Below are 27,028 nucleotides of genomic sequence, written 5' to 3'. Positions count from 1 at the left end.
AATGCCATCGATGAACGCAGCAGCGTTTGTGAAGTTATGCTAATATTACTGAACATTTGAGAAAAAAAACATCAGACTTCGTGTGAATGGATTTGTGCGTCGAAATAGGATCCGTATTAGATGTATTTATTTTCAGAAAAGCCAACTGACAAGGACAAGGTAGACATATATCTTTATTTTGACCTTGTCATGCGCTACTGTTGTGTCAATACGAAAATGCGATTGATCCTCTCCAACCTGACATTTCTTAATTTGTAGATTAATATAAGTAATAACCTGAATAATAATGAAATGCCATGAAAAAAGCGAAGTGTAATGGCTAGTTTGAAATAGGTTTCATTAAGAAGCATATCCATGTAAACAAGTGTATGCTACTGATAATAACAAAGTGTAATGGTAATAGTGAAGTAGCAGAAAAGCCACGTGTTTCTTTTGAGTCTGATATTGGCCTGGCCAATTACCGTAACCTCAAATTCCAAGACTGTCACAGCCCTAAGAGAGAGAGAAAGACAGAGACACATACAGACAGAGTGAGAGAGAGAAAGGGAGAGAGAGAGAGAGGGACAGAGAGTCGGGCATTTGGAGTATCCATTTCTAGGATCTGGGATATGTTGGTCATGCCTTACCCAGGCCTAGAAGGTCGATGGCTGGCTCGGGGCTCCTCTTGGGACTGACTCTGGAGTCTGTCTGAAGCTCCACCTTCTTCTTTGAAGACAGGAAGGAAGAGCAAAGAGAGAGCAGAGAGTCAGCACACAGTCAAAGATAGGTAGAACACAGCACTAAGAAACAGATTTACACAGGTCTAAACAGGAATCTATATGGTTGGACAGTTGTATATTGTTGTAAAGGGTTGAGCAGAATTACTGTGCACCATTATCATTTCGTGTTCATCAGGTACACAGTTATGGTTACACAGTTGAGCTACATTGGCAAATGCCCTCTTACATAAATGGTTTACATCTCTAGGAATCGGGACTAATTTATTGTAATTGGCCATCACCGCTGACTAGTTGCTGACTGGATCTCACGGCTGGCTCTAGATTGTGATTGGATGTAAGGACTGGCTCTAGCTTTATTGACTGGTTATCAGTGAGCATTGTAATCTGTCACCATCCTGCTAGGAAGGAACACCAGCTACACACTCCCTTCCACGTCCATTACCATCACCTTTACACCTACAGCAGAGCAGCACAGAATTGCATACCAAGTAGAGTACAGTCGAAAGCTGTAAACGTCCACACAAAGTAATAATAATATAATAATAATAATAATAATAATATAATAATAATAATAATAATAATAATAATAATAATAATAATATGCCATTTAGCAGACGCTTTTATCCAAAGCGACTTACAGTCGTGCGTGCATACATTTTTTTTTTGTGTATGGGTGGTCCCGGGGATCGAACCCACTACCTTGGCGTTACAAGCGCCGTGCTCTACCAGCTGAGCTACAGAGGACCACAAGTAGCCTAAACGCCCACACAAAGTAGCCTAAACACCTACACAAAGTAGGCTAAACGTCCACACAAAGCTAAAAAGCAGACAGAGGCTGAAATACTGCAAAGATCAGCACAAACTAACCCAACCACAAAAATACAATCACAAATCAATATAGCCTCCTACAGCCCGCAAAGACCAGCAAACCTCCATGCACTATAGGGCCTAAACAAACCAACCAAGTCTACCAAACCCTACACACTAACATCACAGAGACCAACAGTGGGGAAGAAGCCGTGTACACAGTTCCCTGATACTGTGCAACTCATTTTGGGAAAAAAGCTCTAGCTGGAGAAAAACAAACAGTTCTGTAAGTCTGGCCCCACTAGCTGTCTGTCACACAGGGATGTCACCAGCCAGCCTGACAGCTGCCTTATTAACACTATAAAAGAGAATGATAAAGCTGCCACTGTCTGGAGTTGTGTGTCAAGACAGCCCTGGAATTAAGGAGAAACGGAGAGAAAGAGAGAGAATTGAGAGAGAATTGAGAGAGAGTGAGAGAGCATTTACGACTTTAAAAATGCTCTTTAGTAAAACTAAAAAGACAACGAAGGGCATTAGGAAATAGGAGAGCACCGACACTGAAGCATCAATGTAAGGAAAAATAAATCTCCATCAAAAGTCGTACACACAGCTCCATAGCAACACTGTATATTATGTTGAAGCTTAAGTCGAAACATAAACCAATTCTCCAAACCATGGCCTGACTACAAACCTGTTCTGAATTTTTTTTACATTTACATTTTAGTCATTTAGCAGACGCTCTTATCCAGAGCGACTTACAGTTAGTGAGTGCATACATTTTTTTTTTATACTGAACATACCTGAACCACAACACAAGCATTATTCATCAAGCCCAGGGCATCTGCAATGTCTCTCTGGGCTGGGAGTGTTGGTTGTTTGATACATGTGTGTGGTGGAGATTGTGTTTGTGTGTGTGTGTGTGTGTGTGTGTGTGGTGGAGTTTGTGTGTGGTGGCGTGTGTGTGTGTCGTGGCGTTTGGGGGTGATGGAGCATTACTGTGGTGAATGGTTCAGAACTGCTGCAGCCTGACAGACTTTAACAGTTTCTGACAGGCTCAACACACACACACCTTCTCTAAGAGGTTTTGTCACAGAGGGAAGATCCTAAGCTGCCACATAGGAGTGTTTCTTCCAGAGCTAAATTAATCTGACAGTCAGGAGAAAGTCCCTTCGTTTGAGCAGCAGAAAACACACAAACACACACGATGTTCACACCCCCTGGAGTCTACCTCTAGATTGTTGGGGAAAGGCCAGGGCCAGTGTTTGGGAGTTGATTTGAAAGAAAACTAATCAAATCAAACACACACACACACACACACACTGTGCACACACTTTGTACACACAGACGCACAGAGCTGATGAGAGGACCATTCAGAAACAGGAGTCAACACATTCTGTGTGTGTGTGCGCGTGTGCGCAAGTGTGTGTGTGGTGTCTGAAAGCCTGCCACTGATATCTGCACAGTTCCACATCAACAACGCAGAGAGCTTGCAAATGTGGAAACAGCCAGACAGTGGCTATAAAGCTTTAGAGAAATGTGTGTGTGTGTGTGTATGTCTTTTAAGTGTAGTTGCTTGGCTTGGAGGTGAGGTGTTTAGACTGATCTCACACTAAAGCTACCTCTCTCTCCATCTCTTTGCAGATTCGCTATTCCCACATCAAAGACCTCCGTGATAGGCTCACACTGTTCAATGCAAGCGAACCGGTTTTCCTATTTTGTTCTTATTATACAACACTACTCGGCCACTTTGCATTAAGTAATTCGATTTATGTTTTTTTACACCCCATAATAGCTCGACCGCACAGAGGGGGGTCACAGAAAACTTTTATATAAGCCTGAATTAGAGTCTCTTTGGTGTGTGTGTGTGTATTGCGAGTGTGTCTGTGTGTATTGCGATGCTGTGTGTGTGTGTGTGTGTGTGTGTGTGTGTGTGTGTGTGTGTGTGTGTGTGTGTGTGTGTGTGTGTGTGTGTGTGTGATGCTAACTTCAGCAATCACTCAAAGGGCAGATACGTGGTCATTCGCTCCCTGTCTGCAAGAGATAACAATTTAATTAGGAGTTTTTACACAAAAGGGTTTATAAATGCTTATCTCTTGGTTTCGCATGAACAGAGCGAACACAGTTTGAGACAGTAATTTACATTTTTACATTTTAGTCATTTAGCAGGCGCTCTTATCCAGAGCATACATTTTTTTTTATAGTCATCAGTGAAAGACCAAACGAGCTCAATGCTGAGCTGACTGTGGTTGGACAACTCACACAATCAAACTCACACACACTCAGAAAGGACAGAAGGTACAAATGTAGAGTTCCTGGAAATTCAGCTCTCTTTTTTACTGCATTTGTCAGGGTGTGCTCTGGTTGAGAGCGTTCGAGATATAGCCTACACAAATCTCGCCTATGGCCCCCAAAAGGCTAGGCCAGCCCTGTTTGTGTGAGTGGGCAAGCAAGGGGGTAAGTTGTTAGTCACAGGATACTTCTTTCACACAATTTGCTCAAACCAACTCCCATCGACCAGAGATAGCACATGGTGTAGCATGTGTATGTGACGTCTCTCCATGTGTGTGTACAGTGCCTTCAGAAAGTATACACACCCTTTGACTTTTTCCACATTTTGTTGTTACAGACTAAAATAAAAATGGATTAAATTGAGATTTTGTGTAACTGGCCTATACACAATACCCCATAATGTCAAAGTTAATATATGTTTTTAGAAATGTTTACAAATTAATTACAAATGAAAAGCTGAAATGTCTTGAGTCAATAAGTATTCAACCCCTTTGTTATGGCAAGCCTAAATAACTTCAGGAGTAACAATTGACATGATAAGTTGCATGGACTCACTCTGTGTGCAATAATAGTGTTTAACATTATTTTGTAATGACTACCTTATCACTGTACCCCACACATACAGTTTGCTGTAAGGTCCTTCAGTTGAACAGTGAATTTCAAACACAGATTCAACCACAAAGTCCAGGGAGGTTTACCAATGCCTCGCAAAGAAGGGAACCCATTGGTAGAAATAAAAAAAAGCAGATACTGAATGTCCCTTTGAGCATAGTGAAGTTATTACACTTTGGATGGTGTATGAATACACTCAGTCACTACAACGATTCAGGCATCTTTCCCAACTCAGCTGCTGGAGAGGAAGGAAACTGCTCAGGGATTTCACAATGAGGCCAATGGTGACTTTAAAACAGTTACAGAGTTTAATGGCTGTGATAGGAGAAAACTGAGGATGGATCAACAACTCCACAATATTAAACCTAAATGACAGAGTGAAAAGAAGGAAGCCTGTACAGAATACAAATATTTCAAAACATGCATCTCGTTTGTAATAAGGCACAAAAATGTGGCAAATAAATGTATTTTATGTCCTGAATACAAAGCGTTATGTTTGGGGCAAATCCAACACAACACATCATTTTCAAGCATGCTGGTGGCTGCATCATGTTATGGGTATGCTCGTCATCGGCAAGGACTAGTGAGTTTTTTTTATTTATAAAAAAACCAAAATGGCTGTCTAGCAATGATCAACAACCAACTTGACAGTTAAGAATTTTAAAAAGAATAATGTTCAAATAATGTACAATCCAGGTGTGCAAAGCTCTTCGAGACTTACCCAGAAAGACTCACAGCTGTAATCGCTTCCAAAAGGTGATTCTAACATGTTTTGACACAGGAATCAAGACATATTAGCGTTTTATTTTTCATATTTGTTTTTACAAATGTTAGAATTTTTCTTCCACTTTGACTGAGTATTTTGTGTAGATCGTAGACAAACAATTACAATTAAATCCATTTTAATCTCACCTTGTAACACAACAAAATGTGGAAAAAGTCAAGGGGTTTGAATACTTTCTGAAGGCACTGTATGTGTGTGTGTGTCGTATCCTATCTCCCGCCCAGAGCCCATCCCCGTCCAGATGTACTGTGACCCTCTCTCCCTGATTCAGTACCTCTAAATCCCCAGACTGTTACAGTAGCTGTCACACACACACAGACACACTTTTCCCTCATCGGATGTGTCAGGGCTTGCAAACTATCACGGATTACAAAGGGAAACCCAGCCGCGAGCTGCCAAGTGACGCGAGCCTACCAGACGAGCTAAATTCTTTCTATGCTTGACACCAATAACCCGGGGTACTGTTCTTTACGAAGCATGTGAGAAATATGATTTGATTTGACACACACACACACACCGCCACTTTCGATGCAGAGAACAGAACTTATTCTCCTTTGATATTCTATTGATGGACTGAAAATAAAAAATAAAACATACGCTTCCGCGGGAGGGAGTTGCTTTGCTTTTTGATGAGAGGGAGGGAAACAGAGAGAGAAAGGGAGACCGGGAGACAAATTGATATAGAGCAGAAAAGCTTGTGAGTTATAGCGTGAGTGGAAAGGATAGATAGAGGGACTACCTGCTACCACCCACTTCCCAACAGGCTTACTATGCCCAAGGCAATACACCTGTGTGTGTGAGTGTGTCTGTGTCTGTTTGTCTGTGTGTGTGTGTGTGTTTCTTTTTTGTTTAACTATCCTTGTGGGTACCAGAAGTCCTCACAAGGATAGTAAAACAAGGAAAATTCAGACAAGTAGGGACATTTTGCCGGTCCCCACGAGGAAAAATGCTATTTTAGGTTCAGGGTTACAATTAGAGTTAGAGAATTAAGGTTAGGGTTAGGGGTTATGGTTAGGTTTAGGAGTTAGGGTTAAGTATAGTTTTAGGGTTAGGAGTTGGGGTTAAGGTTAGGCTTAGGGTTAGGGTTAAGGTTAGGGTTATGGTTAGATTAAGGTTAGATTTAGGGTTAGGGAAAAATTGATTTTGGATGGGAATAAATTATTTGATCCCCACAAGGATAGCAATACAAAACTGTGTGTGTGAATCACCTGAAATCACACCACTGCTGTATGTGTTGTTTAGAGCTCTGCTACCCGACCCTAACCTGTTATACATTGGGTTAGGGCTGGGTGGGGCCTTTTTTTAATCAATAACTAGGTTACGGGCAGGGCTTGGGGATCACTAACATTTTGAAGCTGTGCTATTTGCTCATGTTCGGCTGCGCAGTACAGTCATATCTGACTAAGATCATAACATTGTGTCAGAAGTGCTTCAACCTCGTCAAATATAAGACAGGACAGATTATTTCACAGAAAATAATAATGTTACTTGAGTTTTGTTGGGGTTTAGAGTGACAAAAAGTAGCTTACAGCTAACTGCTGTCTCATGTCTCTTCATTGAGCAGAGCAGCCCAAGCAGAGCTGTTGCTATCAGTGGAGGCTGCGGAGGGGAGGACGGCTCATAATAATGTCAGAAAAGGAGTAAATGGAATGGTATCAAACACATGGTTTTCATGTGTTTGATACCATTCCATTCCAGCCATTACGCTCCATTCTAGCCATTATTATGTGCCGTCCTCCCCTCAGTAGTCTCCACTGGTTGCTATGGATACTCACCGACTCAGAGCCACCATGAGCAGAGTGCATGCAGAGGGACAGACAGAAAGGAGCAGCTAATGGATTTACTAACAGAGGAAGTTATTTATGATTTCGGGCCGGGTCTTACATTTGGCAGAAGCAACTGGGCCTGGGTAGGGTAGGGAATGAACGTCACGGGGATGGGTAGGGCTCAGGCTAAAAATGAATGCCCGTGCAGGGCTCTAATGCCCTTACCTATGTATGAGTGGTTGGGAATGGGAAACGGTCTCAGCTGATCTTCCTCCTCCAGCAGTGCAAATCCAGGCTATTGATTAGCCTCCCTGTGGCAATTCTATCGATCCATGGCCTGCTATCCCCCCCACCGAGAGAAGAGGGCTGTCTCTGTGTGTGAATGTGTAAAGGTGGGGAGGCAGCTATTAGTCACCTGGATGCTGCTCGTTTGGGCTGCCTGTGCATGTGTGTGTGTTTTTGTTTGTTTGTGTTTGTTTGTTTGTTTGTTTGTTTGTGTGTGGCATGCATGCAAGGGAGGTAGGCTGTTAGTCACAGGATACTACTGCTTTGAGCTCCATTCAAACCATTTGCTCAAACTAACTCCCATCAACCAGAGATAGCGGTGTAGTATGTGTATGAGACATCTGTGTGTTGTATCCTATCTCCCTCCCAGAGCCCATCCCTGTCCAGATGTGCTGTGCCCCTCTCTCCCTGATACAGTACCTCTAAATCCCCGGACTGTTACAATAGCTGTCACACACACACACACTTTCTATGCAGGGAACAGCACTAGTTCTCCTTTGATATTTTATTTATGGACTGAAAAAAAGAAAACATATGCTTCCGCTCCGATGGGAGGGCGACGCCTTGCTGTTTGGTGGGAGGGAGGGAAACAGAGAGAGAACGAGAGAGACAGTGAGACAGAAACTGATAGCGAGCAGAAAATCTTGTGAGTGATAGAGTGAGTGATAGAGTGAGTGGAAAGGATAGATAGAGGGACTACCTGCTACACCCACCGGCTGTCTATGCACAAGGCAACACACCTGTGTGTGTGTCACCTGAAATTACACCACTGTTGTATATGCTATTACCTCAAAATGCACTGCAGTGTGTGTACATGTCTTCCCCCTCCATCTCTGTACCCTTCCCCCTCCCAATAAAATACACTTCCTCACCACCCATCCTCCCTCACATCATACATACTATCACACGCACTGCAGGTGCCACACTCTGAATTTGCACTCAGCCAGAGTTCAGCCAATGAGAACTGACACAGAGAGAGGGCAGCAGATGGCCAGAATCATGGCTAGAGCATAATTAGGCCTACAGCCCACAGGCAGTGGACATACAGGGGGGGGGGGGGGGGGGGGGGGGGGTGAGAAAGCATGTGTGCACGTTGAATTTGTTTTGTATGCGTGTGTGTGGTTAGAACCCAGCCTTCAATAGCGAAGAGAATCTTCATGATAATCCCAGTTAAACCCTTGTTAGTAGGCTATCCAACTAATCAGATGCTGATGGAGGATCACTCTGATGCAAATAAGTTACCTAACAGCAGCCAGATGTTATTCCATACCTCTAGTCCAGTCGACAAACCATTTCTGTATGGACCTTGCTTTGTGCACAGGGGCATTCTCATGCTGAAACAGGAAAGGGCCTTCTCCAAACTGTTGCCACAAAGTTGGAAACACAGATTCGTCTAGAATGTCACTGTATGCTGTAGCATTAAGATTTCCCTTCACTGGCTGTCTATGCACAAGGCAACACACCTGTGTTCCCTGGTCATCCCCAAAGCCAACACCTCCTTTGGCCGCCATTCCTTCCAGTTCTCTGCTGCCAATGACTGGAACGAATTACAAAAATCTTTAAGCATCAGTTGTCAAAGCACCTTACTGATCACTGCACGTGTACACAGCCCATCTGAAATTAGCCCACCCAACTACCTCATCCCTATATTGTTATTTATTTTGCTCATTTGCACCCCAGTATCTCTATTTGCACATAATCTCTTGCACATCTAGCATTTCAGTGTTAATAATAATTGTAATTATTTTGCACTATAACCTACAGTGGGGAGAACAAGTATTTGATACACTGCCGATTTTGCAGGTTTTCCTACTTACAAAGCATGTAGAGGTCTGTAATTTCTATCATAGGCACACTTCAACTGTGAGAGACGGAATCTAAAACAAAAATCCAGAAAATCACATTGTATGATTTTTAAGTAATTAATTTGCATTTTATTGCATGACATAAGTATTTGATCACCTACCAACCAGTAAGAATTCCGGCTCTCACAGACCTGTTAGTTTTTCTTTAAGAAGCCCTCCTGTTCTCCACTCATTACCTGTATTAACTGCACCTATTTGAACTCGTTACCTGTATAAAAGACACCTGTCCACACACTCAATCAAACAGACTCCAACCTCTCCACAATGGCCAAGACCAGAGAGCTGTGTAAGGACATCAGGGATAAAATTGTAGACCTGCACAAGGCTGGGATGGGCTACATGACAATAGGCAAGCAGCTTGGTGAGAAGGCAACAACTGTTGGTGCAATTATTAGAAAATGGAAGAAGTTCAAGATGACGGTCAATCACCCTCGGTCTGGGGCTCCATGCAAGATCTCACCTCGTGGGGCATCAATGATCATGAGGAAGGTGAGGGATCAGCCCAGAACGACATGGCAGGACCTGGTCAATGACCTGAAGAGAGCTGGGACCACAGTCTCAAAGAAAACCATTAGTAACACACTACGCCGTCATGGATTAAAATCCTGCAGCGCACACAAGGTCCCCCTGCTCAAGCCAGCGCATGTCCAGGCCCGTCTGAAGTTTGCCAATGACCATCTGGATGATCCAGAGGAGGAATGGGAGAAGGTCATGTGGTCTGATGAGACAAAAATTGAGCTTTTTGGTCTAAACTCCACTCGCCGTGTTTGGAGGAAGAAGAAGGATGAGTACAACCCCAAGAACACCATCCCAACCGTGAAGCATGGAGGTGGAAACATCATTCTTTGGGGATGCTTTTCTGCAAAGGGGACAGGACGACTGCACCGTATTGAGGGGAGGATGGATGGGGCCATGTATCGCGAGATCTTGGCCAACAACCTCCTTCCCTCAGTAAGAGCATTGAAGATGGGTCGTGGCTGGGTCTTCCAGCATGACAACGACCCAAAACACACAGCCAGGGCAACTTGATGTGAGTAAGACTTTTAAGCAGGTCAACATTCACAAGGCCGCAGGGCCAGACGGATTACCAGGACGTGTACTCCGAGCATGTGCTGACCAACTGGCAAGTGTCTTCACTGACATTTTCAACATGTCCCTGACTGAGTCTGTAATACCAACATGTTTCAAGCAGACCACCATAGTCCCCGTGCCCAAGAACGCTAAGATAACCTGCCTAAATGACTACCGACCCGTGGCACTGACGTCTGTAGCCATGAAGTGCTTTGAAAGACTGGTCATGGCTCACATCAACAGCATAATCCCAGAAACCCTAGACCCACTCCAATTTGCATACCGCCCCAACAGATCCACAGATGATGCAATCTCTATCGCACTCCACACTGCCCTTTCCCACCTGGACAAGAGGAACACCTACGTGAGAATGCTATTCATTGACTACAGCTCAGCATTCAACACCATAGTGCCCTCAAAGCTCATCACTAAGCTAAGGATCCTGGGAATAAACACCTCCCTCTGCAACTGGATCCTGGACTTCCTGACGGGCCGCCCCCAGGTGGTAAGGGTAGGTAACAACACATCTGCCACACTGATCCTCAACACGGGGGCCCCTCAGGGGTGCGTGCTCAGTCCCCTCCTGTACTCTCTGTTCACCCATGACTGCATGGCCAGGCACGACTCCAACACCATCATTAAGTTTGCCGACGACACAACAGTGGTAGGCCTGATCACCGACAACGATGAGACAGCCTATAGGGAGGAGGTCAGAGATCTGGCCGTGTGGTGCCAGGACAACAACCTCTCCCTCAACGTGACCAAGACAAAGGAGATGATTGTGGACTACAGGAAAAAAAAGAGGACTGAGCACGCCCCCATTCTCATCGACGGGGCTGTAGTGGAACAGGTTGAGAGCTTCAAGTTCCTTGGTGTCCACATCACCAACGAACTATCATGGTCCAAACACACCAAGACAGTCGTGAAGAGGGCACGACAAAGCCTATTCCCCCTCAGGAGACTAAAAAGATTTGGCATGGGTCCTCAGATCCTCAAAAAATTCTACAGCTGCACCATCGAGAGCATCCTGACTGGTTGCATCACCGCCTGGTATGGCAACTGCTTGGCCTCTGACCGCAAGGCACTACAGAGGGTAGTGCGTACGGCCCAGTACATCACTGGGGCAAAGCTCCCTGCCATCCAGGACCTCTATACCAGGCGGTGTCAGAGGAAGGCCCTCAAAATTGTCAAAGACTCCAGTCACCCTAGTCATAGACTGTTCTCTCTGCTACCGCACGGCAAGCGGTACCGGAGTGCCAAGTCTAGGTCCAAAAGACTTCTCAACAGCTTCTACCCCCAAGCCATAAGACTCCTGAACAGCTAATCATGGCTACCCGGACTATTTGCACTGCCCCCCCACCCCATCCTTTTTACGCTGCTGCTACTCTGTTAAGTATTTATGCATAGTCACTTTAACTCTACCCACATGTACATATTACCTCAACTACCTCAACTAGCCGGTGCCCCCGCACATTGACTATGCAACGGTACCCCCCTGTATATATAGCCTCCCTACTGTCACTTTATTCTATTGTATATATAGCCTCCCTACTGTCACTTTATTTTTTACTTCTGCTCTTTTTTTCTCAACACTTTTTTGTTGTTGTTTTATTCTTACTTTTTTGTTTAAAATAAATGCACTGTTGGTTAAGGGCTGTAAGTAAGCATTTCACTGTAATGTCTGCACCTGTTGTATTCGGCGCATGTGACCAATAAAATTTGATTTGATTTGATTTGATTTAAGGAGTGGCTCCGTAAGAAGCATCTCAAGGTGCTGGAGTGGCCTAGCCAGTCTCCAGACCTGAACCCAATAGAAAATCTTTGGAGGGAGCTGAAAGTCCGTATTGCCCAGCGACAGCCCCGAAACCTGAAGGATCTGGAGAAGGTCTGTATGGAGGAGTGGGCCAAAATCCCTGCTGCAGTGTGTGCAAACCTGGTCAAGACCTACAGGAAACATATCATCTCTGTAATTGCAAACAAAGGTTTCTGTACCAAATATTAAGTTCGGCTTTTCTGATGTATCAAATACTTATGTCATGCAATAAAATGCAAATTAATTACTTAAAAATCATACAATGTGATTTTCTGGATTTTTGTTTTAGATTCCGTCTCTCACAGTTGAAATGTACCTATGATAAACATTACAGACCTCTACATGCTTTGTAAGTAGGAAAACCTGCAAAATTGGCAGTGTATCAAATACTTGTTCTCTCCACTGTATTTATTGCCTTACCTCCATAACTTGCTACATTTGCACACACTGTATATATATTTTCTGTTGTATTGTTTTGTTTTACCCCATAACTAACTCTGTGTATTGTTGTTTTTAATCGCACTGCTTTGCTTTATCTTGGCTAGGTCGCAGTTGTAAATGAGAACATGTTCTCAACTGGCTTACCTGGTTAAATAAAGGTGAAATAAAATAAATAAATAAAATAAATAAATAAACTGGAACTAAGGGGCCTAGCCCGAACCATGAAATACAGCCCCAGACCATTACTCCTCCTCCACCAAAATGTACAGTTACCACTTTTCTTTCGGGCAGGTAGCGTTCTCCTGGCATCCGACAAACCCAGATTTGTCCGTCGTACTGCAAGATGGTGAAGTGTGATTCATCACTCCAGAGAACGCGTTTCCACTGCTCCAGAGTCCAATGGTGACGAGCTTTACACCACTCCAGCCAACGCTTGGCATTCTGCATGGTGATCTTAGACTTCTGTGCAGCTGCTCGGCCACAGAAACCAATTTCAGAAAGCTCCCGACGAACAGTTCTTGTGCTGACATTGCTTCCAGAGGCAGTTTGGAACTCGGTAGTGAGTGTTACAACCGAGGACAGACGATGTTTACAACCGAGGACAGACGCGCTATGCGCTTCAGCACTCGGAAGTCCCATTCTGTGAGCTTATGTGGCCTACCACTTTGCGGCTGAGTTGTTGTTGCTCCTAGACATTTCTACTTCAAAATACCAGCACTTGAGTGGGGCAGTTGACCGGAGCAGCTCTAGCAGGGCAGAAATTTGATGAACTGACTTAAAGGTGGCATTCTATGACGGTGCCATGTTGAAAGTCACTGAACTCTTCATTAAGGCCATTCTACTGCCAATGTTTGTCTATGGAGATTGCATGGCTGTGTGCTCGATTTTATACACCTGTCAGCAACGGGTGTGGCTAAAATAGCAGAATCCACTAATTTGAAGGGGTGTCCACATACTTTTGTACATATAGTGTATATTTTGATTAGATAAGTATTCAACCCCCGTAGTCAATACATGTTAGAATCACCTTTGGCAGCGATTACAGCTCTGAGTCTTTCTGGGTAAGTCTCTAAGAGCTTTGTAAACCTGGATTGTACAATATTTGCCCATTATTCCTTTACAATTTTTCAAGCTCTGTCAAGTTGGTTGTTGATCATTGCTAGACAGCCATTTTCAAGTCTTGCCGATTTAAGTCAAATCTGTAACAAGGCCACTCACGAACATTCAATGTTGTCTTGATAAGTAACTCCAGTGTACAATTGGCCTTGTGTTTTAGGTTATTGTCCTGCTGAAAGGTGGATTTGTCTCCCAGTGTCTGTTGTAAAGCAGACTGAACCAGGTTTTCCTCTAGGACCTGTGCTTAGCACTATTCCTTTTCTTTTTATCCAAAAAAACTCCCTAATCCTTGCCGACGACAAGCATACCCATAACACAATGCAGTCACCACTTTCCTTGAAAATATGAAGAGTGGTACTCAGTGATGTGTTGTGTAGGACATAATGCTGTGTATTCAGGACAAAAAGTTAATTTCTTTGCCACATGTTTTGCAGTATTACTTTAGTGCCTTATTGCAAACAGGATGAATGTTTTGGAATATTTTTTATTCTGTACAGGCTTCTTTCTTTTCCCTCTGTCTTTTAGGTAAGTATTGTGGAGTAACTACAATGTTGTTGATCCCTCCTCAGTTCTCCTATCACAGCCATTTAACTCTGTAACTGGTTTAAAATCGCAATTGGCCACATGGTGAAATCCCTGAGTGGTTTCCTTCCTCTCCGTAAACAGAGTAAGGAAGGAGGCCTAGATCTTTGTAGTGACTGGGTGTATTGATACACCATCCAAAGTGTAATTAATAACTTCACCATGCTCAAAGTGATATTCAATGTTTGCTTTTTTTTTTTTTTTACCAATAGGTGCCCTTATTTGCGAGGCATTGGAAAACCTCCCTGGTCTTTGTCATTGAATCTGTGCTTGAAATTCACTGCTCGACTGACGGACCTTACAGATAATTGTATCTGTTGGCTACAGAGATGGGGTAATCTTTCAAAAATCATGTTAAACACCATTATTGCACACAGTTAGTATCTTAGTATCTGACTTGTTAAGCAAATCTTTACTTTTGACGTTATTTAGGCTTGACATAAAGGGGTTGAATATTTATTGACTCAAGAAATTTCAGCTTTTAAATGTATTAATTTGTAAACATTTCTAAAAACATAATTCCACTTTTACATTATGGGGTATTGTGTGTAGATCAGTGACACAAAATCTAAATGTAATCTATTTTAAATTCAGGCTGTAACAACAAAACGTGGGAAAAGTAAAGGGGTGTGAATACTTTCTGAAGACACTGTATGCCCATGTGCCTTTAGGGTTAGCTATGGAACAGAGGTAAAACATGTCATGGTAATTTGTGTGTGATTGATTGGTTGATTGATTTGTCGACTGACTAACTGATGCACATACATATCCAGTGCTTCGTGTGAATGGTGTGAAACGATGACTGCATATTAATTCATTTTAAAAGCAGCCTAAGGTTGTTTCTAAGTCCTATCTCTAAGAAATATAGGATGTACGCATCCCCTCCCATCCTCCTTTACCTTGCTGCTTTGAGAGGTGCAATTATTCTAAAAGCCCCTTCTTCCTTCCCCCCTCTCCTCATCCCTCATTCTCTCCCCCCTCCTCCTCCTGCTCCAACTCTCCCCTTGCTGGAGTGTTCTATAACCGGATTCAGTGCGTGGGAGTACGGACGTTGGGACGATTAGAGTGAGTGAGTGTGTGTGTGTGTGTGCAACCATTTAGAGAGTGTGTGTGTGTGTGAGAGAGTGCAGACATTTAGAGAGAGGGCTCGGATGGGGTCATAAAACGACACGCTTGAGGAGGGGGATGATCAGAGAGAGAGAGAGAGAGAGAGAGAGAGACAGAGAGAGAGACAGAGAGAGAGAGACAGAGAGAGAGAGACAGAGAGAGAGAGAGAGAGAGAGAGAGAGAGAGAGAGAGAGAGAGAGAGAGAGAGAGAGAGAGAGAGAGAGAGAGAGAGAGAGAGAGAGAGAGAGAGAGAGAGAGAGAGAGACAGAGAAGAGCCAGGCTGTCAGCATGTTTCCTCTGCTATCTTCTCTGAGATTAACAAGCTTTTAGCGTGTCAGCACACACAAACACACAGACCTTTGAGCTCATACAGTATATAGAGTATACGGAAAGAACACGTAAGCACACACACACACACACACACACACACACACACACACACACATACACATTTCCCAACAAACACACAGCCTCATACACAGCCCCACACACTGAAATATACCTCCTTGACTCCGGGTCCCATCGACAGCAGGGGCCCAGCTGATAAGCAGAAGTAAGGAACAGAGATGAGCAAGTGCCAGAACTGCAAATCCACTACACACACACACACACACACCTGTCATCACATAGACTGATAGACACACACACACAGCTGTCATCACACAGCCTGACAGAAATGCACACGCACGAGAGCACGCACACTTCAATCAATCTGCTCTCAGACTGCAGGTCAGCAGAGGGCACATTCTCCTGCTTTCTGATTCCCAGCATGTTTTGCCTTGAGTCTGGGTCTCTGACAGGGTCGAGTGGGGTCAGAAAACGACACACTCGCCGGGTCACTCACTGTGGCATCATTGAAGTTGTTAAAATAAAGCTGTGGTTAGCTGGTGTGTGTTCAGTGAGTTGTTTTGGCAGTCTGAGTCACGAATATGGATCCCTGTGTGTTCAGTAAAGAGGATTGGATGTTCCATTTTCAGTAAGAGTAGTTTATGTTCAGTGAGTGTTCAGTTAAGACTAAGAGTACTTAGAGTAGTGTTCAGACTGTGTTTAGTGTGTGTTGAGTAGTGGATGTTAAGCAACAGAACTAGAGAATGTTCAGTGTGTGTTCAGTATTGGTAGTGTTTAGTATAGCCTGGGTACAGTACAGTGGTGTTTCCCTGTGGGCAACCAGTGGAGCAGAGAGCCCCATCATCATTGTATAAACACTACGCTATTCCACAGGCCATGGAATTATTCACATAACTAACCATGACCCAGAAAACACACACACACAAATCAAACTGTATTTGTCACATTCTTCATAAACAACAGGTGTAGACTAACAATGAAATGCTTACTTACAGGCCTTTCCCAACAATGGAGAGCACAATTGGTCAGGAGCCCGTAAAACGTCCGCTCTTCACCTCCAGCGCCAATCTTGCTAAGAATGCGAGAATGGAATGGACGCGCACACACACACTGTATTATTCACCATGACCTAGAGCCACTCAGTCTGAATACGAAAAGCTCCACAAGCACGCATGCGTGAGTGTGCACATAAAGACACACACATTACTTACCATGACCCCAAACTACCATCTTGTCTTTACCTTCTCAGAGGAGTCCTTCTCTCTCTTCGTTTCCTCCTCCTGCTCTCCTTCCGTCTATCAAGAAAGAGACACTGGAGGTTAGGTCAGCAATATCAACACATAAAATAATACACCTGGATGGGGCACATGCACTCTTAAGAAAAACACACATACAAACAAATTAATCAGGGGTTGAAAAACTCCCGAAAAATAGGTTTACCTCCTATCCACTATTACACAGTGACGGCAAGAGAAGTGATTCAGCTGCACTCACACAGACACGTGTATAAACTCTCACACCTTCTCTTTCAGCCGATTTGTCCTCTTGTGGAACAATTTAGTGTAGTTATGAGCAATTCAAATCTCATATGGAGTTATCATCTTCTCTCCCAGAGTAATAAGAACTTGATGGTTGTCTGCCTGAGTCATTGTGCTTGGTGAGGGGTAGTGGGCTGGTGCCTTGGTGATCTAGCAGCCTCCATTATTCAGCCATTCAACCTCTTCACCATGGGATTGAGATATCTCCCACACACACACACTACACACTCATGTCACGCATCAACACACGTAAGGCTGGCACAATTACTGTAACCGATGGTTAAGGATGAAGACCGCCATGAAAATAAAATAGCCGTCAAAATCGTTTTTTCTGTTGTTATTTGAACGGTTATTACAGAGACCGCTGTCAATTGGTTGGCCAATTACCGTCATCCAAAATTCCATGCCCGTCACAGCCCTACATTCACGCTACAAACACTCTCACACACACACTGGGAAGGTGGTAATTTGTGTACTGTGATGGTGCTGTATGTGATAAGGGGGCATTGGAAAACCATTACAAGAAAGAGCACCACATCACAGCAGAGCCCAGCACACAGAAAGGATCAGCACAGCACAGGTAAGCAGCTTTAAACACAACACCAGGTGGCATAACGGCAAAACATCAGACCTCCTGTCTGTTCTTCTCAGCAGTCTGTGAGGAGGGAGAGGTAGACAATGGAGCAGCATCAGAACACTTCTGCAGGGAGAGAAAGAAAGAGATAGGACGGGGGGCAGGGGAGGGATGTATGGAGAGAAAGAGAGTGGTATATAGAGAGAGATGGTTAGGGAGAAAGAAAGAAAGAAAGAAAGAAAAAGAAAGGAGGCATTAGAGGACATGGGAGAGGGAGAGAGAGAGGGGAAAACGGAGGGAGAGCGACAGCAGGGGGGGAAAGCAGTGGTGTAAGCTAGGGCATTGTTACTATCCAGCCTAGCAGCCTGAGAAAGACAAAGTTGTCATCACATTCACCAGAAGGTCACACACTCCCACAAGATCTAGAAGCAGAGGACAAACTCATATGCTGATGGATATGCGCAATCACACACACATGCGCACGCAAACACACATGCCAAAGGCTAGAACAATTCTGCTGTGAGTGGACATCTGTGGGCCAGAGATTGACTGTGTGTGTGTGTGTGTGTTTCTGACACCACAAAGGCCCTTTCTGCCTGGGCCAAGTCAAGTGGCTGTATCTGATCACCTGAGTGACAGCCCTACTCAACCCCTAACCTCCCTGAGAGAGAGAGAAAGAGCACCTAAAACCCTCTACTATTTACATTTACATTTTTGTCATTTAGCAGACGCTCTTTTCCAGAGCGACTTACAGTTAGTGAGTGCATACATTTTTCATATTTACTGCCAACTAGGCTTCTCCTAGCTTCTCTTGGCCAACCTCAGTAGGTCACTGACTAACTGAAGGTGCACTGATAGCACATCAACACATGGGAGCAAAGCTAAGCTATGCTATCTCCCTAACCAGATCAGCCCTGGCCTGCATACAGCGCTGTTTAGGCTGTTAGCGAAACGCCACTAGTGCTCGTTAGCAATCGGCAACTGGGGCTAGGCGGTGTATGTTCAGAGAATGTGAGAGAGAGCTTGCATCATTTTCCAAATCTGTGTTTATATCCCCCTTCCCTCTCTTTCCTCCTCTCCCCCCCTCTAAACTACCTGAGGGGAAAAACACACACGGAGTAAGTCTTGTTCTATCTGAAGGGTTTTTAGCTCTCTCCCTGTCTGTTATTCATCAAACCAGCCTTTCTCTCGCATCTGGATAAAAAGAGGAGCCTAGGAGAGATCTGAATTAGGGTATTTTCTAGAGTGAGTTTTTTTTCTTCTCTTACTTTGATGCTGAGAACGGAGACGGAGAGGCAGAAACAGCACTAACAGGCACATTTAGGATGAAACTGAGGAGTGGTGGAGAGAGAGAGAGTTTGTTTACTATCTACTTCACTTGCTTTGGCAATGTTAACACACGTTTCCCATGCCAATAAAGCCCTTAAATTGAATTGAGAGAGAGAGAGAGAGAGAGAGAGAGAGAGAGAGAGAGAGAGAGAGAGAGAGAGAGAAAGCAATAAGAGAGGGGGTAGATGATAGACAGAAAGAGAAACACATAAGATGCAGAGAGAGAGAGATAAAATAGAGGAGACAAAGAGAAAAAGAAAGAGGGATAGAGAGAGTGGAGCAGATGATAGACAGAAAGATGCAGAGTGAGAGAAAAGGGGAGAGAAAAAAATAGAGACGGGTATAGAGGAAGAGAGAGAGGGAGAGAATGTGAGAAAGGACAGTGCTGGTGAAGGAGATAAAAGTGGTTGATATCAGAGGCAGGGCAGGAGGGTAGTGTTAAAATGGTGACCCGTGACAGCCTGTTCCCTGCTGAGGGGTGGAACACATAACTGACCTAGCAGGAGCCTATCTCTACAGACACCCTGTTTGATGTGATTTCATCTAGCTAGGACAGCATCTCTTTAATTGGCTAGATTACATTTTCACTATATAGGGGATAGGGGCTAAGGGTTGATTTTGGGATTAGGTGCATCTAATTCTCTATCTTGTACCACTCTCTCATTCACAAGCCCCTTGTCACTATCTCCTTCTGGGCATTTGGAGTGCACTGATTGGCCCAGTAGTGTCAGGTGGTCTTAGACAGCGAGATTGTGAGGTCTTGTTGACTTCAGTGAAATTGACGTAATGTGACGTGCGCACATGCCCACTCGCAGAAGCACGCACACACACACAAACACACACACACACAGGCCGTACCACGTTACTCATGGCAGAACAATGGGCTCATGCATGGACTGTTACATCAGATGTGTTCACCCACAATGCATCATTGTTATCTGAGTGATGATGTTGGACTTGACACAAGGGCTCTATTCTCGCTCAAACACACTCATGCGTATGTACACACACACGCACATGATGTAAATTCACATATTCACAAATGAACACATTAACATGCACATACACCCTATACACAGTCTATGTACACAACCAGAAATATTTTCAGAGCTCTCTTAACACATACACACACACTGTGCCCCCAACCTCCATCTGCGCAAAACAACTTAAAGGGGAAGTTCCACAAAAACACTTCTAGGCCATTTATAACACTTTCCTGGCTGTTTGTCAGTACCCCAGGCAGTTTTTAGATTTCTGTATTAATACATAAAAATGCTGAAATTCCGAAATTACCTAAAATGCATTAGAAACTGTGTATTTATTGTTACATAAAACAACGATTGGTGTCTCAGCATTGAATTGCCAAATAAATGTGTTTAATGTAAAAAGTATAAAAAAGAAAGACCTACTTCGTGCTAGTGCAAAGGTCTTCCATAAAGTCTGTAATCTGGTAGATACTCTACTTCGTGGTTCTAAGATGGCTAATTACAGGAGGCGGGCCGAAGGAGTCTTTCTATTGGTCTTCAAGAAAGGAAATCAGAACAAAAGGAAGTAAACAAAGATGGTAGCTAGCTAGGCTAGCGGTTAGTAATCTCTGAAGTAAAGTAAGTGTAGGCGAATAGCGTTAGTAGTCGAGTAACTGAATGACGTTGGTCCAAATGAAGTGCATTGCACCCAGGTGCAATAATGTTCCGGTCAGATACAAATACACTACACATTTCCGCTCTTTTCCTGAACGCGATGGAGCTGTGTCAGGCATGGCTGAAGGTGATCCGACATCCTGCTTATGGTGTCGATATGACGCCTGAAGTCATTCACCAGCTGCGGTTGACCGTGTCCAGTGATCACTGACTACAATGGGACCAGTTGAAACTGGGTTCTGTTCCCACGGTCTTTCCACGATGGAAAGGAAAGACCCAACCATTCAAGGTACACTACATGACCAAAGGTATGTGGACACCTGCTCGTCGAACATCTCATTCCAAATTCATGGGCATTAATATGGAGTTGGTCCCCATTTGCTGCTATAACAGCCTCCACTCTTCTGGGAAGGCTTTCCACTAGATGTTGGAACATTGCTGTGGGGACTTGCTTCCATTCAGCCACAAGAGCATTAGTGAGGTTGGGCACTGATGTTGGGCGATTAGGCCTGGCTCGCAGTCTGCATTCCAATTCATCCCAAAGGTGTTCGATGGGGTTGAGGTCAGGGCTCTGTGCAGGCCAGTCAAGTTCTTCCACACCGATCTCGACAAACCATTTCTGTATGGACCTCGCTTTGTGCACGGGGGCATTGTCATGCTAAAACAGGAAAGGGGGTCCCCAAACTGTTGCCACAAAGTTGGAAGCACAGAATCTTCTAGAATGTCATTGTATGCTGTAGCGTTAAGATTTCCCTTCACTGGAACAAAGGGGCCAAGCCCGAACCATGAATGACAGCCCCAGACCATTATTCCTCCTCCACCAAACTTTACAGTTGGATCTATGCATTCGGGCAGGTAGCGTTCTCCTGGCATCCACCAAACCCAGATTTGTCCGTCGGACTGCCAGATGGTAAAGCGTGATTCATCACTCCAGAGAAAGCATTTCCACTGTTCCAGAGTCCAATGAAGGCGAGCTTTACACCACTCCAGCCGACGCTTGCGCATGGTGATCTTAGGCTTGTGCGTGGCTGCTCGGCCATGTAAACCCATTTCATGAAGCTCAGACGAACAGTTCTTGTGCTGACGTTGCTTCCAGAGGCAGTCTGGAACTCGGTAGTGAGTCTTGCAACTGAGGACATATGATTTTTACGCGCTTCAGCGGTCCTATTCTGTGAGCTTGTGTGGCCTACCACTTCGCGGCTGAGCCGTTGTTGCTCCTAGACGTTTCCACTTCACAATAATAGCACTTAAAGTTGACTGGGGCAGCTCTAGCAGGGCAGAAATTAGACAAACTGACTTGTTGGAAATGTGGCATCCTATGACGGTGCCACGTTGAATGTAACTGAGCTCTTCAGTAAGGCCATTCTACTGCCAATGTTTGTCTATGGAGATTGCATGGCTGTGTGCTCGTTTTATGCACCTGTCAACAATGGGTGTGGCTGAAATAGCCTAATCCACTAATATGAAGGGGTGTCCACATACTTTTGTATATAGTGTATGTTGCTAGCTAGCTAAGTTGCTAACACCTGTAGCTAGTCAGCACAAAGTTATTTATAACGTTATTTGTTTGCCATTCCCTGAACTAATTCATGGTGTTTTTAGCTTAGCTACTACTGTAACGGTAACGTTATCTTGTCCTACTGACTGTTTTGTTTATTTTGATTTGTGATGCAATTCCCTTTTTCATTTTAATGTTACTGATAAGAAATAGTATATTATTTTCTACTAGGCATCACAGTTTTCTGTACTGCTATTGATTGCATTAAATGAGTTGCCCTAGTTAAGGTCCATGAGTAGGAAACAGCCCTAGCCAGAGCCATATAGATAAATATATAGCTCTGGCCCTAGCTGGCACATGAGTTGTAATGACAACAAACTAGCCCAACCTTTACATTATTTCAATTAAAACATTTAGAATATTAGCTCATGCCCTGAATTGACATGTAATGACTGACTCTTGTTTTATACCAGCCAACATCACCAGTCACTCTTTCTGTTTATACCTGCCTGGGAGGGAATGGAAGAAGGAGAGGGGTGGTGGAACAGACATGAAGATAGAACAATGAACTATACTGTCTCAGATTTTATCTTTGTTCACTTTCTCACATCTTCTATCTTTGTATCCTTTTCACAGAAGGGACCCAAGGTTCCTCCACTCATGCCTCCTCCAATAATGTTTCAGGAGGATGCAAGGAAGTTATTAGAGTAGTTTTTGTTTTGTTATTCTGTTACACATCTTTCAGGAGATCCGAGAAGCCATGTGGAGTATTCCAAAGAGGCCAAGTGTCTGAACAGAAGACATTCAACTTTAGAACCAGATTGGTCCAGCAGGCTGTCAAGCGGCGGGAAGTTAAAACAGATCATATACAAAGACCCAGACTTCAAAGTTGACACATCAGACCTATCTGAACGGCTCCTGTCCTACTCAGCCTCCCGAAAAAAGCATCTCCCAAGCGAGTGTGACACCAACTCCCTTTGCCTGCTGCACTGCTGCTTGGATCCCACCCAGCAATCTGCTCCCCGTCTGCCCTGGCCTGTCTCGCCCTGTCTGGTACAGGTACCCCCGCCACACTCCCCACTCTCTCCCGAGCTTTCGCTCACCTCCAGCACACACACACACACACACACACACACACACACACACACACACACTGCAGACTTTGGACTGATCTGAATTTTAATGTAGGCCAATTAATTTGTGAAGCTTATTATGTGAGCTTACTCAGAAACACTTTCGTTAACTAGTATAGGCCTACTATTTATTTACTTTATCTAAGACTTTTATAACCTACTGGACTCATAGAGAGCTACTTTCTCAAATTATTTTGTTGGGGCGCATGACTCTTTGAACTTACAATGGCTAGCCCCAAGTCGTTTTATTTTTTTCTTGTGCTTTATGCTATTTTCCCCATGACTCCTGCATTCTTTGTTGACTATGAACTTGGTCGTTTACCCAACCGTGGGACAGACGATGTTTGTTCCCACACTCGTGACTCTATTGGTTACACGGACTCTTGGCCTCCCATCCTATTTTAACCACCTCTCGCCGGCTTCATTTCATGTGCATGTACACCCTGGCCCGTCTAATGTTGCTAGCCCCAATTCTTCTTCACTGATTTCTGCTCTCGTAAAAGCCTGGGTTTTCTGCATGTTACAACACTAAAAGTTTATTACCTAAAATGTATAAATTGAAAGTGTGGGTTCACAGCTCCAATATAGATGTCTTGGTCATTACTGAGACGTGGTTAAGAAAGAGTGTTCTGAACACTGATGTTAACCTTTCTGGTTATAACCTTTTCGGCAAGACAGATCTTCCAAAGGTGGTGGAGTGGCAATCTTTACAAAGGAACACTTTCAGTTCTCGGTTGTCTCCACCAAGTCTTTGTTGACTGTTGCTGAGTGTTATCGTCCACCATCAGCACCGGCCTGTACCCTACCTGCCCTAAGCTCTCTCCTGGCCCCTTACACTAAGTCTGAATTTGTCCTGCTAAGTGACCTAAAAACTGGGACATGCTTAAACCACCTGACCAAGTCTTAAAACAATGGGACTCCCTAAATCTCTCTCAGATTATTACCAATCCCACAAGGTTTGACTCCATACCCCCAGAAAAGGCTACTCTCCTTGATGTTATCCTCACAAATAATCCTGATAGGTATCAGTCTGATGTTTTCTGTAATGACCTTAGTGATCACTGTTTTACAGCCTGTGTTCGTAATGGCTGCTCAGTTAAACAACCTGTCCTGATATGTCATAGACGCTTGCTAAAAAACTTTAATGAGCAAGCCTTCCTTCATGACTTGGCCTCTGTAAATTGGTATAGAATCAGCTTGATCCCCTCTGTCGAAGATGCTTGGACCTTCTTTTTTATATTTTCAGTGGTATTGTTAACAAGCATGCCCCATAAAGAAAATTATAATAAAAAATAGGTTCATCCCCTGGTTCGACCGTGATCTGGCAAAGTTACTCCACCTCAAGAATTCCATTTGGCGAAAGGCTCGGCACACAAATACTCAGGCTGACTGGCTGTCGTTCAGGCAAATGAGAAATAAGTGCACTCAGGCTATCTGGAAGGCCAAAGTTAGTTACTTTAAGGAGCAGTTCTCTCTCTGTGGGTCTAACCTCAAGAAGTTCTGGAAAACTGTGAAAAACCTGGAGAATAAACCCTCCTCCTCACAGCTACACATGTCCCTTAATGTTGATGATGTGGTTATCACTGACAAGGAGCGTATGGTGAGCTCTTTAAATCATCACTTCATTAAGTCAGGATTCCTTTTTGACTCAGCCATGCCTCCTTGCCCGTCCAACATTTCCTCATCTCCCAGCCCTTCTAATGCGACTAGCCCGGATGCTCCTCTCTCTTTTTCCCCTGCCCCGCTAGTTTCTCCCTGCAGGCGGTCACTGAGTCTGAGGTGCTAAAGGAGCTCCTTAAACTTGACCCCCAAAAAACATCTGGGTCAGATGGTTTAGATCCTTTCTTCTTTAAGGTTGCAGCCCCTATCATCGCCGAGCCTCTCTCTCCTCTCTGGGGAGGTTCTCAATGCTTGGAAGGCAGCCACGGTGCGTCCTTTATTTATAGGGGGAGATCAAGCTGATCCTAACTGTTATAGGCCAATTTACATCTTGCCCTATAATGTCAATAATCAACCGACTGGCTTTCTTGATGTCTATATTATTCTCTCTGGTATGCAATCTGGTTTCCGCTCAGGTTATGGATGTGTCACTTCAACCTTAAAGGTCCTATATGATGTCACCATTGCCCTTGATTCTAAGCAATGTTGTGCTGCTATTTTTATTGACTTGGCCAATGGTTTTGATACGGTAGACCATTCCATTCTTTTGGTTTGGCGAAGGAGTATTGGTGTCTCTTGAGGGGTCTTTAGACTGGTTTGCTAATTACCTCTCTCACAGAGTGCAATGTATACAGACATCTGCTGTCTAAGCTACTGCCTGTCACCAAGGGAGTACCCCAAGGCTCGATCCTAGGCCCCAAACTCTTCTCAATTTACACCAACAACACATCTCAGGCAGTAGGAAAGCTCTATCATCCATTTATATGCAGATTATAGTCTTATACTCAGCTCGCGCCCTCCCCGGATTTTGTGTTAAACGCTCTACAACAAAGCCTTCTTAGTGTCCAACAAGCTTTCTCTGTCCTTAACCTTGTTCTGAACATCTCCAAAACAAAGGTCATGTGGTTCGGTACGAAGAATGCCCCTCTCCCCACCGGTGTGATTACTACCTCTGAGGGTTTAGAGCTTGAGGGAGTCACCTCATACAAGTACCTGGGAGTATGGCTAGAAGGTACACTGTCCTTCTCTCAGCACATATCCAAGCTGCAGGCTAAGGTTAAATCTAGACTTGGTTGCCTCTATCATAATCACTCCTCTTTCACCCCAGCTGCCAAACTAACCCTGATTCAGATGACCACCCATGCTAGATGACAGAATCATAATTTATAGATCTGCAGGTAAGGGTGCTCTCGAGCGGCTAGATGTTCTTTACTATTCAGCCATCATATTTGCCACCAATGCTCCTTATAGGACACATCACTGCACTCTATACTCCTCTGTAAACTGGCCATCTCTGTATGTGCGACGCAAGACCCACTGGTTGATGCTTATTTATAAAAACCCTCTCAGGCCTCAATCCCCACTATCGGAGATACCTACTGCAACCCTCATCCTCCACACAACACCCGTTCTGCCAGTCACATTCTGTTAAAGTTACCCAAAGCACACACAGCCCTCGGTCGCTCCTCTTTTCAGTTCACTGCAGCTAGAGACTGGAACGAGCTGCAAAAAAACACTCAAACTGGACAGTTTTATCTCCATCTCTACATTCAAAGACTCAATCATGGACACTCTTACTGACACTTGTGGCTGCGTCGTCTGATGTATTGTTGTCTTTACCTTTTTGCTGTTGTCTGTGCCCAACAATGTTAGTGCCATGTTTGTGCTGCTACCATGTTGCGCTGCTGCCATGCTTTTTTGTCTTAGGTCTCTCTTTATGTAGTGTTGTCTCTTGTCGTGATGTGTGTTTTGTCCTACATTTTTAATCCCAGCCCCTGTCTCCGCAGGAGGCCTTTTGCCTCTTAGTAGGCCGTCATTGTAAATAAGAATTTGTTCTTAACTGACTTGCCTAATTTTATAAAGGTTAAATAAATAAAATTAAACATCTCCCAACATCGCCCTGGTTGAAAAACCAACCAAGGTGAAATTTTTCACCTTAACTTTGCAACTAACTTTAGCTAGCCTAATGATGGCAGTGTGATGTTGTGGAATGCCACCAATAACATGTCATGCAATCATTGGTGGTTGCGTGCAGTGACTGCTATGGACTAT

General features: G+C 44.1%; 1 protein-coding gene across 1 annotated transcript in view; it reads right to left on the bottom strand.

Moving 5' to 3' along the window:
- Positions 1 to 27,028, bottom strand: part of LOC311133234 (stromal membrane-associated protein 1-like) — a gene marked incomplete at both ends in the record, with an annotated part of 105,769 nt that overhangs the window by 39,375 nt on the left and 39,366 nt on the right. Inside the window, 5 exons of the mRNA XM_084166721.1 lie at positions 627 to 705; positions 4,032 to 4,078; positions 5,398 to 5,500; positions 16,847 to 16,900; positions 17,775 to 17,843. Coding sequence (XP_084022847.1) covers positions 627 to 705; positions 4,032 to 4,078; positions 5,398 to 5,500; positions 16,847 to 16,900; positions 17,775 to 17,843 — 352 coding nt within the window. The remainder of the gene's footprint in view (positions 1 to 626; positions 706 to 4,031; positions 4,079 to 5,397; positions 5,501 to 16,846; positions 16,901 to 17,774; positions 17,844 to 27,028) is intronic.

The sequence above is a fragment of the Coregonus lavaretus genome (assembly GCF_964263955.1).
Source record: "Coregonus lavaretus genome assembly, chromosome: 1".
Taxonomy (NCBI): domain Eukaryota; kingdom Metazoa; phylum Chordata; class Actinopteri; order Salmoniformes; family Salmonidae; genus Coregonus; species Coregonus lavaretus.
The sequence above is the reverse complement of the archived record's forward strand: the minus strand, read 5'-3'. Positions and strand labels throughout refer to the sequence as shown.